We start from the raw sequence: 12987 nt of genomic DNA, 5'->3' as shown, positions 1-12987 counted from the left end.
CACGGTGCAAGATCACATCTGGATCCTATCCTCGCAGCCGCTCTGCGCAGCGCTGCACGGCAACAAGAAACAGCTGTGCAAAACTGGCTTCAATTAGCCTCACATTCTCCCTGACAGTTAATCCCTTTCTACTCTCAATCTCTCACTGTTTTGTTCCTTTAACTGTTTGGTCACTCCTCTCTATCTCTATCTCTCTCTCTCTCTCTCTCTCTCTCCCCTTTTCTTTTTTTAAAGTTTTGCTTCAGGTTGCCACGCAGTCTGAAGTAATACACAGGGGAACACAGTGTGCTTAATTGGAAACAGACAATGGGACAGAAAGCTCAGAGGTCTCACGAAACACAGAACCTGACAAATCCTATCTGTTTGAAGACTGATGATGCCTTTTGCAGTGGTTTGGGATTCAGGACAAGTGAACTTGATAATAGGCCGCAGAGATGATATATTTTCATTTCCTGCCAAAGGGTATTAAATGCTTCAATAGAATCAGCCCTAATTTAAATCTTTGTCTAAAATGTTCACAGCATAGGATAATTAACAGTAGATATATGGCACTGGCAAAAACAGTCTGTGTAAACTGTCATTTTGCCACAGGTGATTAGTCAAACAGAAGATGTCAGATCCTTTGTTGTGGTTGACACATGTGGAGCATTGAGCAACAAGTAACCTGATAAATCAAGACCTTAAACATCTCTTTTCCCACCAAAACCACACTTAGCAAACACTTAAGTGTGATCCAACAGTGGAGCCCAGAACAAAATGTTGTCGCTCATCAGTCATTAGTCAAAACTCAGCTCAAACCTGTTCAGCTGCACACAATCTCAACTCAGCTAAACTGCACTGAGGAATCCAGCTCAGATTAGTCCTGTGATAGGAAATGGGAGCCAGATTTGAAGTAAGGGAGCCAATCTGATGGGCTTGATGAGCAAATCTGGAAGGTTCTGCATTCATTGTGGCCCTGGGGCCTGAGTAAAACACTAACAGGTGGTAGTGCTGGTGGAAAAGACCCACGCAGAGACCAGAGGGAGTGAGAAGATACTGGGCTCAGAGCCTGCACACACACAAACACACAGCCAAGCACATGCATGACACATAGCAATACACAGTTACAAGCATTTATAGCACGCAGAAAAGCACAAAACCATTCAATATAACTGTTTTGTGTATATATATATGTTCAACATACATAATTGAAATGTCATTTCACGTGCATAGAAACACAGACACGCATGCTTACACAGAGTCCACAAAGACAAGAAACGTTGCAGGGGTGACTCACAAAAGATCTGCAGGCACCTCTCGCTACCTCCAGCACGAGGAAATTCTCCCACATGGCAAAACACAAAGGGCCCACGTCTGGCAACACTAACAGTCCACTCAAGCCAAAACCAATTAAGTCTCTAATGCAAACCTGCAGGGCCCCTTTGTCGTTTATTTCCCCTTTTAATGTCAGAGGATTGGAATCTGACTCCATAACCCAGCCCAAAGAAAAGAAGAGATGAGGCAAAAGGGAAAATCATCGGGTGTTCCAAACTATGCACATGTTTTTGACTAGAGTTAATTGAATCAAGGGAGAATGGAAATGATTGACTAGTGTAGCAATGTTGAGACTACATGCTCTTTAACACATTTTCTCCCAGTGTGCATGGAGCATAAGTGCTTCCGAGAAGGCTATTTGGCTTTCTGCGTATCGTCACATTGCTCCAACTAAACAAGCAGTTACGGTAAAACAGAGAAATACTCATGTTTGACCATTTTTTAATCATAGTTGGAACCAATATTTTCCAAAACAAAAATTGGTTTCAAACTCAGAATCCATAATGTTTACAGTTTTATATTACAGTACACACTTTGCTGCTCCCTGCTGGCCACTGTCGCTCCATTACCATCTTCATTATCATCATCGCCACCACAATATAACAGTCATGTGTTTATTGTGTGATTATGTGTCACTCTGTCGTGAAAAAGGGACCAACTGGAGTCCTCAGGGCAACATGTCAACAATAAAGCCCTCGGGCCCTGATGACCTCACTTGCATGCTGGACTGTACCATCATGAACCGCTGTTTAAATTGTCATTAGGTTACATATTATTACTCAAACCGAAGATGCCACGATTTTTGTTGGTTCTGGAGCACTGAGCTACAACATGACCTCATAAAAAACTGTTTTTAAACACATCTTCAGCCATCAAAACCACACTTGCCAAATATTTAAGTGTGATCCAGTCACACCACACTCGAGCCCTCGGGCCCCGCTGACTCCCACTTGCATTGCGGGATTGTACTATTGACCCCTGATGTAAAGCAGGAAGAAACTGCAGGCAAAGAGGGAAAAAAAAACTCCTCCTGGCATCAAGCAGCAGCTCCAGCCTGGTTTCACACCGCCTGGTGTTTTTGTCTTGAAAAGCTGTAAACTCCAGATGGTGGAAAGAGAGAAAAAAAACTTAGCCTGGTGGATTAAGGGCTCCAAATCCTCCGCTGAAAAGACACATAGACCACAAGCTGCTATTCAATCAAATGGGAGCATAATAGCTGTCTTGTGGGGCTATATGAGGGATAATGCATCCAATAGAGTATGTGTTATGCATAGTTTATTCTCACTCTTTAATAGATCCTAATGAGCGTAAGATCTTAGCAGACAAAGGGATGACTGAGTTTTTGTTTGCTCATTATAATGATTTGATATGATCTGAAGTAACACATTCAAAGGTCTTTTCTGGAGACTTAGCCTTCCCTGTGGGAGAAGACTGAAAATAATAGAGTGTTTTCTTTCCGCATTATGTAGATACAGCCTATAGTTCTGCTATATTTTCATTACCAGGCAAAGACATCTCTTTAGCTGAGAATCTGGCCCCTTAATTATGTAAAACACAAGACTCAAGGACATCTGGGCTATTTGTTATGACTCAACATTGTGCATCATATTGAGCAGGTGCAAATCTGTCTGTGCATACCTGTGGATCTATGTCAGATAAAAGTAAATCAGATGATTCATTTCAATCTCCACATGGAAAAACAATCACATGAAGGTTTACTTACAAGTTAAAGCACTCGGCATTCCGACCATGCCCTTCAGTATTTTTGAGTTTTCTGTCTCGCAGAATGATGGTTGATGCGATCAGTCTTTTCAAGTCTCTCTCCTTTCTCTTCGGCTGGCACTCCTCGGAATAAAACAAGCTCTAAAACACTTTTGATTTAAAGAAATAGACACGATCTGCAGGAGACGATCGATCCGGTTCACCGCGAGGCATCAGGTAGCTTTTCCTCAGACTGAACGGAGAAGACTTGAGTGGGCGGTACTATTAGTAGTAAGCATTTAACCGGAAAGCCAATAACGCTCCGTTACAGCAGGGAAACGGTGTCTCTAATGATTAACTCCGAGCGCCAACAATAGGACAGCAGCTCAGCTCGCATAATCCTCACAGCAGACACACTTCCACTGCCTTGAGCAAAGTCGTTTATGACCTCAACTTGTGGGTGTATTGATTGTGTTGTTCATAGCCTAAATCTATAGCCCGGCCATGCCTCCGCAACTTGTCATTGAAACGAGCAAGGACAGGGGGGGAAGAGATTAAACTGCTGCGGTGACTTGAAAATACCCAGCCCTGAGGGATGCAGTGGTGACACGTAAAAACACACAACAATATTAGTGAACAAGAAAAGTTGTCATCCGTTGAGCCTGATGTTAGTAAGCCAGAACTCTCTTCTCCGAACACAAAAGCCTGCACAGTCAGACTGGATCTGGACACCATCCAGAGTCTCACGTGTTATTCTTCTTTACGAGCATAATAGTTGGATGCTGGTTGCTAAGGCTGTGAGATACACCATCCCCCCCCCTCCCCCTCCCCAACACACACACACACACACACACACATACACACACACACACACCATCATCTCTCCATCCTCCCCTCCTACAGCCACCCACATATGCCACACGTTCCAGCCCTCCTCCTCCTCCTCCTCCTCCCCCTCCAGCCCCCCCATCATCCACTCCTGCCAGGCTGCCACCTGCTCTCTGCAGCATGCCGCACAGCTGCTCTGCTACAATAACAAATTAAGGTCCACCATGGCAGGCAGGAGTCATTACCTACTACTCCTGCTATACGGAGGAGTCGAGGAGCCATCGGCTACCGCCTCCGTGCGTTTCCCCCTCCTTTAGGTGTAAAAGCCAGGGGCCAGGGGACACTAATTGTTTTGATGTGAGGCAAAGGATCGGGGGGGGGGGGGGGGGGGGGGGCTACAGTTTGAGGGCCACATGAGCCGAGTCACCTCCTACTGAGTCAGCCAGTGTCAGTGCAAGTCATGTGATGCTGACTGATGTTTTTACAGACAAAGCAAGGAGGAAAAATACAGATTCCTAAAAAAAACAAAAACAGGTTCAGATCAGAAAATACATTCTTGCCAGGGAATGTATCCATATAAGGAAATGGGTTTGAGTGTCCTATCCTTGCATTAGAATATTGTAATACCAATACTAATAATCAACTTACTTGTCAAATTTAGTGAAAAATATTAATTGAAATATATAATATTTTTGATTGCAATTTAGTGCGAAGGTACAAGTAATATATAATATATAATACATATAAGCCTGGTAGTAGTACCAATGATGTTGCTTTGTAGGACAATGGAATCTTTAAGCTTACTAGTGTCACTTGAATTTAACTATATTGCCAACGATACACACCACAAAGAGGAGATTGTATTTCTACATATCAACCACCCACATAGTCTCCGGCAGGTGCACGCAGTTAACTGAAGAACAATAGAAACAACAAAGTAAAGATGTGGAATAAACTGTAGTGACTATCTTATCTCAGTAAGGACAGTTTACTTCAACAAGATTTTAATCTGCTGATAACATTTAATTTTTCTGTTGTGGCTCTGATTTTGCTCTCGGAGAAAATTAGTGCAAGGAAGCAATTGACCTGTCTCTGAGTTTGCAAAACTTGCTTCAGGGTGGAATACAAAAAAGGAAAATAAACAAAGCTGACATTGAATTCATATCAGGTTCTGGCAAATATGCAGCAAAAAAAAAAATCAATCAGTGCTGAGCAGAAAGAAGTGTATGCACACAGAACCAGTCATGTGACTGTTTGCTTTTAATTGTGAGCAGAATATATTCCATATTGTAAAATACTTTTGTGCATGCATTAACCACTGAAGTGTCCACTGCAGACATGTTTCTTCCAAATAACTACGTTTTTTTATTCCAGTGTGGAAATCCATCAATCAGCTTGATCTAAATCTAGTACTCATTCAGTGACTTATCCATTCTATAAATCAATTTACACAAAACCTTTGACAACAATGTTTTATGTTACTCATCTTGTCAACCAGCTCTGTGACAGGTTAACAAAGAGGTGACTAGTCAGTTAGCAGGAGGCAGTAGTCAACGAAGAAACAGGCTCAGACAGTGGTGGGATTTTCAGTGGCCATTATGGTCCCTCCGTGTGACAGCTGGCCGCGGCCCCCCCTCCATCGCCTTTCAGCGTCTTTGTCACAGCCTCTTTAATCACACCAGCAGGACTGTTACACAGCAAATAAGCTGACCTGACCCACGAGGTGACTCAATGACTGTCCAAACGTCTAATCTCCTGAGCTGTGGCAAAGTGTTTTCAACATGCAACTCTCTACCATTACCCCATTAACTTTAAGTTAGGACCGCTGTCACCGTGCAAACTAAAGCATGAACACGTTGACACTTTCAGTTCAAAGCTTCAACCAAGACAATGGACTATACCCTTGGTCTTTATGAGTATTAATTAAAGTAGGTATCATATATTGCAATTTCATATAAACAACTGATAACATGACTACTCTCGCTATAAGCTCCCTGATCCGAAATTAAACTTGAAGTTAGTGACCAGCACGTGAACATAATAGAATATTGAGCAACTAAAAGTCATCATTTTTATCAGAAGTTTGTGGAGACAAAAAACAAGCAAAAAAAAAAGTACTTTTGGTAGCCAGAGGCTGGCAACTTGTTAAAAAAAAAAATCGGCTAATGCAGATTTAAATAAAACAAAATGGCAGATTTTCACACCAAAATCGATTAATTTCATTGGAATTGCCACAAGCAGAGAATTTGGTGCAGAGGCAAAGTAAATGTGTGAAATGTTTTCCCATGGATCTCAACTGTGATGAACTTTGACACAAAAATATGTGTGATGTCGATCAACTAATTCAAGCCATCTAACCTTTCAGGGAAAGAAAAGAAATGGAGAATCCAAAACAGAGCTAGCTCTAAGTATGACGCAACCTGCAAGTGTTATGTATCGTAAAGATTCAGGAACCTTTTTGGAAAGAATGCAAAAACGTTTTTTATTGTCCGTTTTTATGATGTGAACTGAGACCAGAAAAATAGACACTGTTGAGTGATATGTTATTGGAAAAACTGTTTTGTTCTTATTGTGAGCAGGTTGAAACCTTCTCGTGTTTTTTTTTTTTTTTTTAATTTAGAGTCATTTTCATTTTCTCACACCATGCTGAGGTTAACCTGCAAGACTTTCTCCCATCCCGACCCCACTCATGTGCTCCTGAGCTTCAAGAGAAACTATCTCTGCAAAGTCCACTGAGTCAAGTAATAACTGGAGTGATCCGACAGTGCTAACAGCACAGTGAGAAGATTCTATGAATATAAGAGACCACACATAGCTACAACCCTGTTCACCTGCCCCCTCCACTGTGCTGTGGTTGACCTGTCAGATTCCTAATGATTTTCTCCAAGTATTTGCTCTTTCAGTTCACTGTGCAAAGTCAAGAGGGGGCAAGTCATTAGCCGGGGCTGTTTACCCTACTTTTTCTGCAGTCCTGCCATCTGCGTGAGCTCTGTAGGTTGCATAAGGCCTGGCAGATATGACACCTCCGCAAAACCTGTTCTCTTTCGTCCATTGTTTCAGTCTGCTCCTTCCAATATTATCTCTCTTTCCCGTGTGCCCTCCTGCTTGTTCCTTCTGTTGTCGTTTCACGATTTCACTCTCTTCACTCTCTTCACTCTCTTCACTAATTATCTTTTCGTGTTATATTCACCTTTACCGCCTGCACATCTCCATCTCCATCCTCTCCTCTCCCCTACTCCCCTCCTGTCATCCCCAACAGCTGACAGACCAGACCCTGATGGTGACACTTCACCCACGCCGACCCAAGCCAGATCACTTGTCCATGTGGGAGCCAGAGCCAGGGCCAAGGCCAGGGTTTCTGCTGTGGGGGGGTGGGAGTGTGTGTGTGTGTGTGTGTGTGTGTGTGTGTGTGTGTGTGTGTGTGTGTGTGTGTGTGTGTGTGTGTGTGTGTGTGTGGGGGGGGGGGGGGGAGGTTGCCAGAGCAAGATGGCCCTCGTCATCATAATCATTCATAGCCTGCTGGTCCTTCTGTCCCTGGCCTCCTCCCACTCTTCAGGCTTTTTTGTCCTCCTCATGTCAGGGCCACAAGGCACGCGTATCAGCTGAGCCCAGGATGGCCGGAGTCAACAGGGTCAGGTGGCAGACGCCTAGTTAATTCTCCCGAGGCTGCAAAGTGCTCACGTCAGCTCAGGCAGATGCACACGTAAATGCGCAGATAGAGATAAACACACACGCATTTGCACAGACACACGCGCAACTGAATTCATGACACAAAATAAGACAGTGCGGACAGTAGATAGAGAATTATCTTATTAAAGAGGGCTACATTGTTGGGGTGAGGGGAGGGTTGATTGGTGTGCGTCAAACAGATAGATCGGTATTAAGAAGGAGGAGGGGAAGATTATAAACACATGACCAGATGGAGAGAGAGATAGCCCTATTATGTAGATCCTTCCAGTGCTCTGCCCTGTCTCCTCTCCACTGCCTGGATCCCTCATGCATATATACCTTTACATAATTCAGTAGGTTATAATGAGAGTAACTGAATATTGTGGGGGTTAGGAAAAAAAAAAAGGTCGCTGGGCGGTTTAGATGGCAGAAGGTGGGCCACAGGTGTGCAAGCCTGAGACTTATTCTTCTGTTTGACCTCTCATTATCACCCCCAAGTTCTCTTTCATTATTATCCTGTGTCCTCGGGTGTTTGGGAGGCAGCGTGTGTCTGTCTACCACAGTCTGTTCACTGCACAGTCTGTCATTCATATTTTAAGAATAAATTATTCCATTTTTTTTTTTTTAATCTATCATTGTCTGCTCATCTGTTTGTCTGTCTCTCAGTTTATCCATCTGTTTTCCTGCCTTTTGCCCCATTTCGGACCTCTTTCTCTTTGCTCATTTTGACCACCGACTTTCTAAATAGGTTGCAGGTACTGAACAATAACATCATTCCCAGTTGCTCTAATATATTCAAACTCCACAATCATGACTCATCTGGCTGTCGCTTTTGATTGAAGTCTTGCAAAATCCGACTGTCACATCTGCATATCGGTTTCATTCTATTTTCCTTTTGTTGGTTATCAGTTCATGTATCTGTCCACCAGCCTGTCCTCAGCGGCCTGCAGATGAGAGGTCTGGTCTGTTGTTCCAGAGGAACAGGTGGAGCAGGCTAAACAGTCAGCACAGGCTTGAATCACACACGCACACATACACACAAACACACTCACACACATGCAAGCTGCAGGGAGGCAGGCAGTCAGCCGCTCAGACACTGGCCCATATGGTGGACCTCTGGAGCTGTTGCCCTCAGCAGAGTAGGGGAGGGATGGATGGAGGGAAGAAGAGATGGTTGGAGGATGGCAGGAGCAGGAGGAGGCAGAAGGAAGCGGGGGGGGGGGGGAGGGAGGTTGAAACTAATCAGCCGTCCACCCCAACTGTCCACTGTCTTTGGGGAGTTGAGACATGCATATATATGGCTGATTGAACTGAGAGTGGGGAGATGACAAGTGGGGGGTTGTGGTGTGTTCAACCGTGTGTGTGTGTGTGTGTGTGTGTGTGTGTGTGTGTGTGTGTGTGTGTGTGTGTGTGTGTGTGTGTGTGTGTGTGTGTGTGTGTGTGTGTGTGTGTGTGTACATTACTGTTTGCATTCATTTGATCATTTCACGAGATTTCTTTTTTTTAAACGGGAATACTAAAATAGACATAAAATAATTACCTAGCCAGTGGGAAACAAGTACTTAGACATTTATTTTTTTCCCCTTAACTTTTCATCCTTTACCTGTTGTGTCTGTATTTTGTTAATATCATTTGTTCTACTACTGACGTTTTGCACACAAATCCAACATAACTGTGCACTAGCACTAAATGACAGATTTATATTTGGGTAATACCCTTTGTTAAAATATAGTGGACAAATAAACAAATATTTTTGTTGTTTTGGCTTTACTGCACAACAAAAATGCCTTTAAAGTTAAAGTGCTAACTTACACAATTATGTGTGATTTTAAGGTGTTTAGATCCATATCTGGGGAACAGCAGGGGATATGGAAAATATAGATTAAGGGCTATGACTACTTATGTGTTTCACCTTAGTGTAAACACCCTTTCAGACAAAAGTCAGGACTTAAACATCACTCATTATTTTATCTCAAGTCAAATGACCGAGAATGAAGTCCAAACTACATAAAAATGAGTTACTGTCCATATACTTAGACATAGCATATGTTTCCACATGACAAGTTTTTCATTACGTGGCTATATATGACTACATGAACTCCAAAGTATGTGTTTTCTATGAGAGGACATCTATTCTTGAGTGCATTGAGAGATCCTTACAAATCTTGCTGGTCCACTCATTAAAGCTTTGAAAACACACTAAGCCGTGCTACTGCAGGAGATAGGCCGGCCACCTGCCACTCACATCACAAAGCACCAGACTGACAGATGTATAGACAGAAGGTCAGATGGTCAAACACTTTGTCATAATGCTAAACATCATTAGGTAGACACGCTGTTTAAGTCGAACACTGCCGTTGAGATATTTACATTTGCTGTTCAATACGCGTGCTGAGTTGTACATACGAGTGTCTTTGTTTGAACACAGAGGTGTACAACTGTGGTGGAAATTTATGGAGAGAGAGAGACAAAGAGCGAGAGAGCAAAACATGAACAAAAAATTATTATAAATCATTAGTTTCCTCTGTTAACAGCACCAAGTGACCACAATAACAACCTCAAACTGTCTTAAACATTTGAAAGAGACACAAGAATCCATCTGAATTGCCTAATTTTATGGCCTCTGGGGGGGGCACAACAACAAGCACTCCACAACAAGCTGACATATAAACCTGATTATTGCCCAATGAAATGTCAGCAAATTGCTCTCAATTTAAGCAGATATTTAGCCACGTCAGCATTTATTTTAAGTTGTGGTTGTAGCCACCTAAAATGCCAAATCTAATATTTTCCATCTCCTTCTACCTTTTTGTTTTGTTTTGTTATCTACGAACTCTCAAGGAGGACAACTGGCTTATTTCTTGTCAGCTAAAACTCAGTTTAATGCTCAGGCAAGACATTTGTTACTTTAGTTATCTTTGTTTCTTGAAAAAAGTTGCCTGCTGCAGCTGGAAGCAGCAGTGAGGCAAATTGTGAGATTGAATCATTGAGTACATCTGCAGTCCCTAACAATGGTGAGCTGAAAAAAAAAGGCCACATAGCTGCTGTGTGGAACCATTATTTGAAATAGCTGTTAAAAATAATAAATATTAATTAGTTTTCATTAAATAATTAGTCTCTTAGCAAAACTACTTGCAGTCCAAATACGCCTACATGTTCTCATTGAATTATGTAAACTGCATTTTTAACTGCTAAACTGTATTCACCACCACACACTTGTATCCCCTTACAAACACCCCTGCTCTTGTTGATGAAGTCTAATTGTTGTGTCTTGAGTAGTTCCCCGGGGATACCTCTTCATCTATCTTTAAATAATACTTTTATTCCTCATCCCGGACAACTGAAACCTGCCTTTGAGGGCCAGTGAGGGTAGATTTGAATTTGAGGCTACTTCTCTCCAAGTCCGAGGGTTTTGATGTCTTTAATTCCTGGGGTAAAAAAAAAGAGGATTTGATGGTGTTTCAACATCATGATATTTTACTATTTTTGAATGCCATGCCATGCTGTGTTATCCCCCCCCCCCTCCAAAATGCATGCGTGCTACTGGACATATGGTTGGATATAAACTTAATAAATGTGGTGCATTTAATCCTGGGACAGATTGTGGTGGTTTAATTTCAGTCAGTGACACAATAACTGTATATTTAATCTTGTGCTCAAAAGATTAATCTATGACATGTATTAATATATCTTGTGCAACAAAAAAAAGAGTCTTCCTCAATAAGGTCACTTTGGTATTATTTGGTATTAAATGACCATGATGGCAAAAACTGAGAAATTGTTGCTCATAATCCAACAACTGATTTTACTTCTTCATGGCTTCTGTGGAAATAAAACCTTTATCACACAATAATTAAATGTCCTTAAATCTGTTTCAAACAAGGTTGAAACTACTGAATATTTCGTTGATATCTGTATAATATATGTATATATATATATATATATATATATATATATATATATATATATATATATATATATATATAAAAAGCCATTGTTGCCTTGTAATAAAGCCATTTAACCACTAGGGAGAGACAGACGATTGGGAACCAACCTTTAAAAATCTCTGTTCAATGTTGAGTGTGTCGTCTCTACATTATGGTCAATGGCTGCAAGAAATTTACTTATCAAAAACAAGTTAGTACCTCAATATACAGTAAACATGAATATTACAAAAATAAAAGAAGCTGTTAAGGTTAGTTTCCCTGCTGCTTTAATGTTATGAAGTCATATTTACATACGAGCATCTTTAAACAATCTCAATGGTATGAGAGCAATTTTCAGTCAATGGTCCAAACTTGTTTTCATTAAGGGAGAAATTGTCCTTCACCAGCCCACCCAGAAGACTGTTTGCTCAAATTGGGTGCTGGAATTTCTTTGCTATCTCACCTGCTGTGAAGCAGATGCAACACTGGCTGCCACACAGACAGCTGAAGGGCTGGCAGATTAATTGCCGATGCAGTAGAGCATAGGAAACGTGGACTGCCTCATCAGCTTGTTTCAGTGACTCATGCATGTTCTTAATGTCTCCTCTGTGCAATTAAGTGCACCTATGCTGAGTCATCACGACAATGCAATACTTAACCATGTTGACTTGGAGTCAAGACCAAGACCTAATGGCTTGGTTATGGCTTATCGTTGCTGAAATCACAGCTTATTACAAATCCGTTTCACACACATATTGCACACTACTTCCATTGTTTTCTGTTAAATTATTATATAAAAGTATGTTAAAATAAAAATAATTTGTCTGAAGCAGATTTGGTGCAAAATCGTATGGAATAACTTGATAGATGCATCAGTTGTTGTAACATACCTGTCATGGTATTTCCACTTTAAAGTTTGAATGATTTTGTTTTTCTTTGTAAGTAATTTTTTTTTTTAACAAGAGCAAATCCATTCAAAATAATTATTCTTTGTTTAAAATGAGAGGTTTCAAAGCAAAAAAAAAAAAATAATAATATTTTTTTTACTCTGGTAACATCACATCTATTGTATGCATGTTTTCTTGTCAGCAGAGTTAAAGCTGAGGAGGCTTTGTGGATGTCATGCCTGATTTGAGCTCTCCACCGGAAACAGAATCGCTGTCCTTGGAAGCATATTGATTTGATTTTATTCATGGCAACATCTGTGCACACGAGCACAGTGATTTTGTGTCTTTTGGGCACATTGCAAATTAGAGCTGTGATCTGAGGCCGGGTGGTTCAATGCACTTGAAATAAATAAATAAATGGATGAATAAATCAAAACTTAATTATGTGTGACTCAAGCAGCACACAGTTGATTAATGGATGGACTCAACAAGAAGCCCTTTGAACTTTGAGTGTGTGTGTCAACACCGTTGCTAATCGTATCACACTCAATTAACTTTTCTTCTTACTACTGGATAAACCTCTTTGGAGGAGGAGAAAGTCGAGGGAGAGAGAGGGAATAGAGTGTGCGTACGTGTGGACGTGTGTACGTATGTGTGTGTGT

The 12987-nt window shown here is 41.4% G+C and overlaps 1 protein-coding gene across 1 annotated transcript in view; it reads right to left on the bottom strand.

Annotated features, from left to right (window-relative positions):
- cbfa2t2 (CBFA2/RUNX1 partner transcriptional co-repressor 2) overlaps positions 1-3400 on the bottom strand; it is a 37993-nt gene extending 34593 nt beyond the window's left edge. The window contains exon 1 of the mRNA XM_069691012.1: positions 3038-3400. Coding sequence (XP_069547113.1) covers positions 3038-3065 — 28 coding nt within the window. The 5' untranslated portion in view covers positions 3066-3400. The remainder of the gene's footprint in view (positions 1-3037) is intronic.
- Between the last annotated feature and the right edge of the window lie 9587 nt (positions 3401-12987).

The sequence above is a fragment of the Brachyistius frenatus genome, unplaced genomic scaffold (genome assembly GCF_029030835.1).
Source record: "Brachyistius frenatus isolate BFR_SWC_R1_liver_20210118 unplaced genomic scaffold, ASM2903083v1 Contig_10, whole genome shotgun sequence".
NCBI lineage: Eukaryota > Metazoa > Chordata > Actinopteri > Embiotocidae > Brachyistius > Brachyistius frenatus.
Note: the sequence above shows the minus strand (reverse complement) of the source record. Positions and strands in the feature narration are given on the sequence as shown.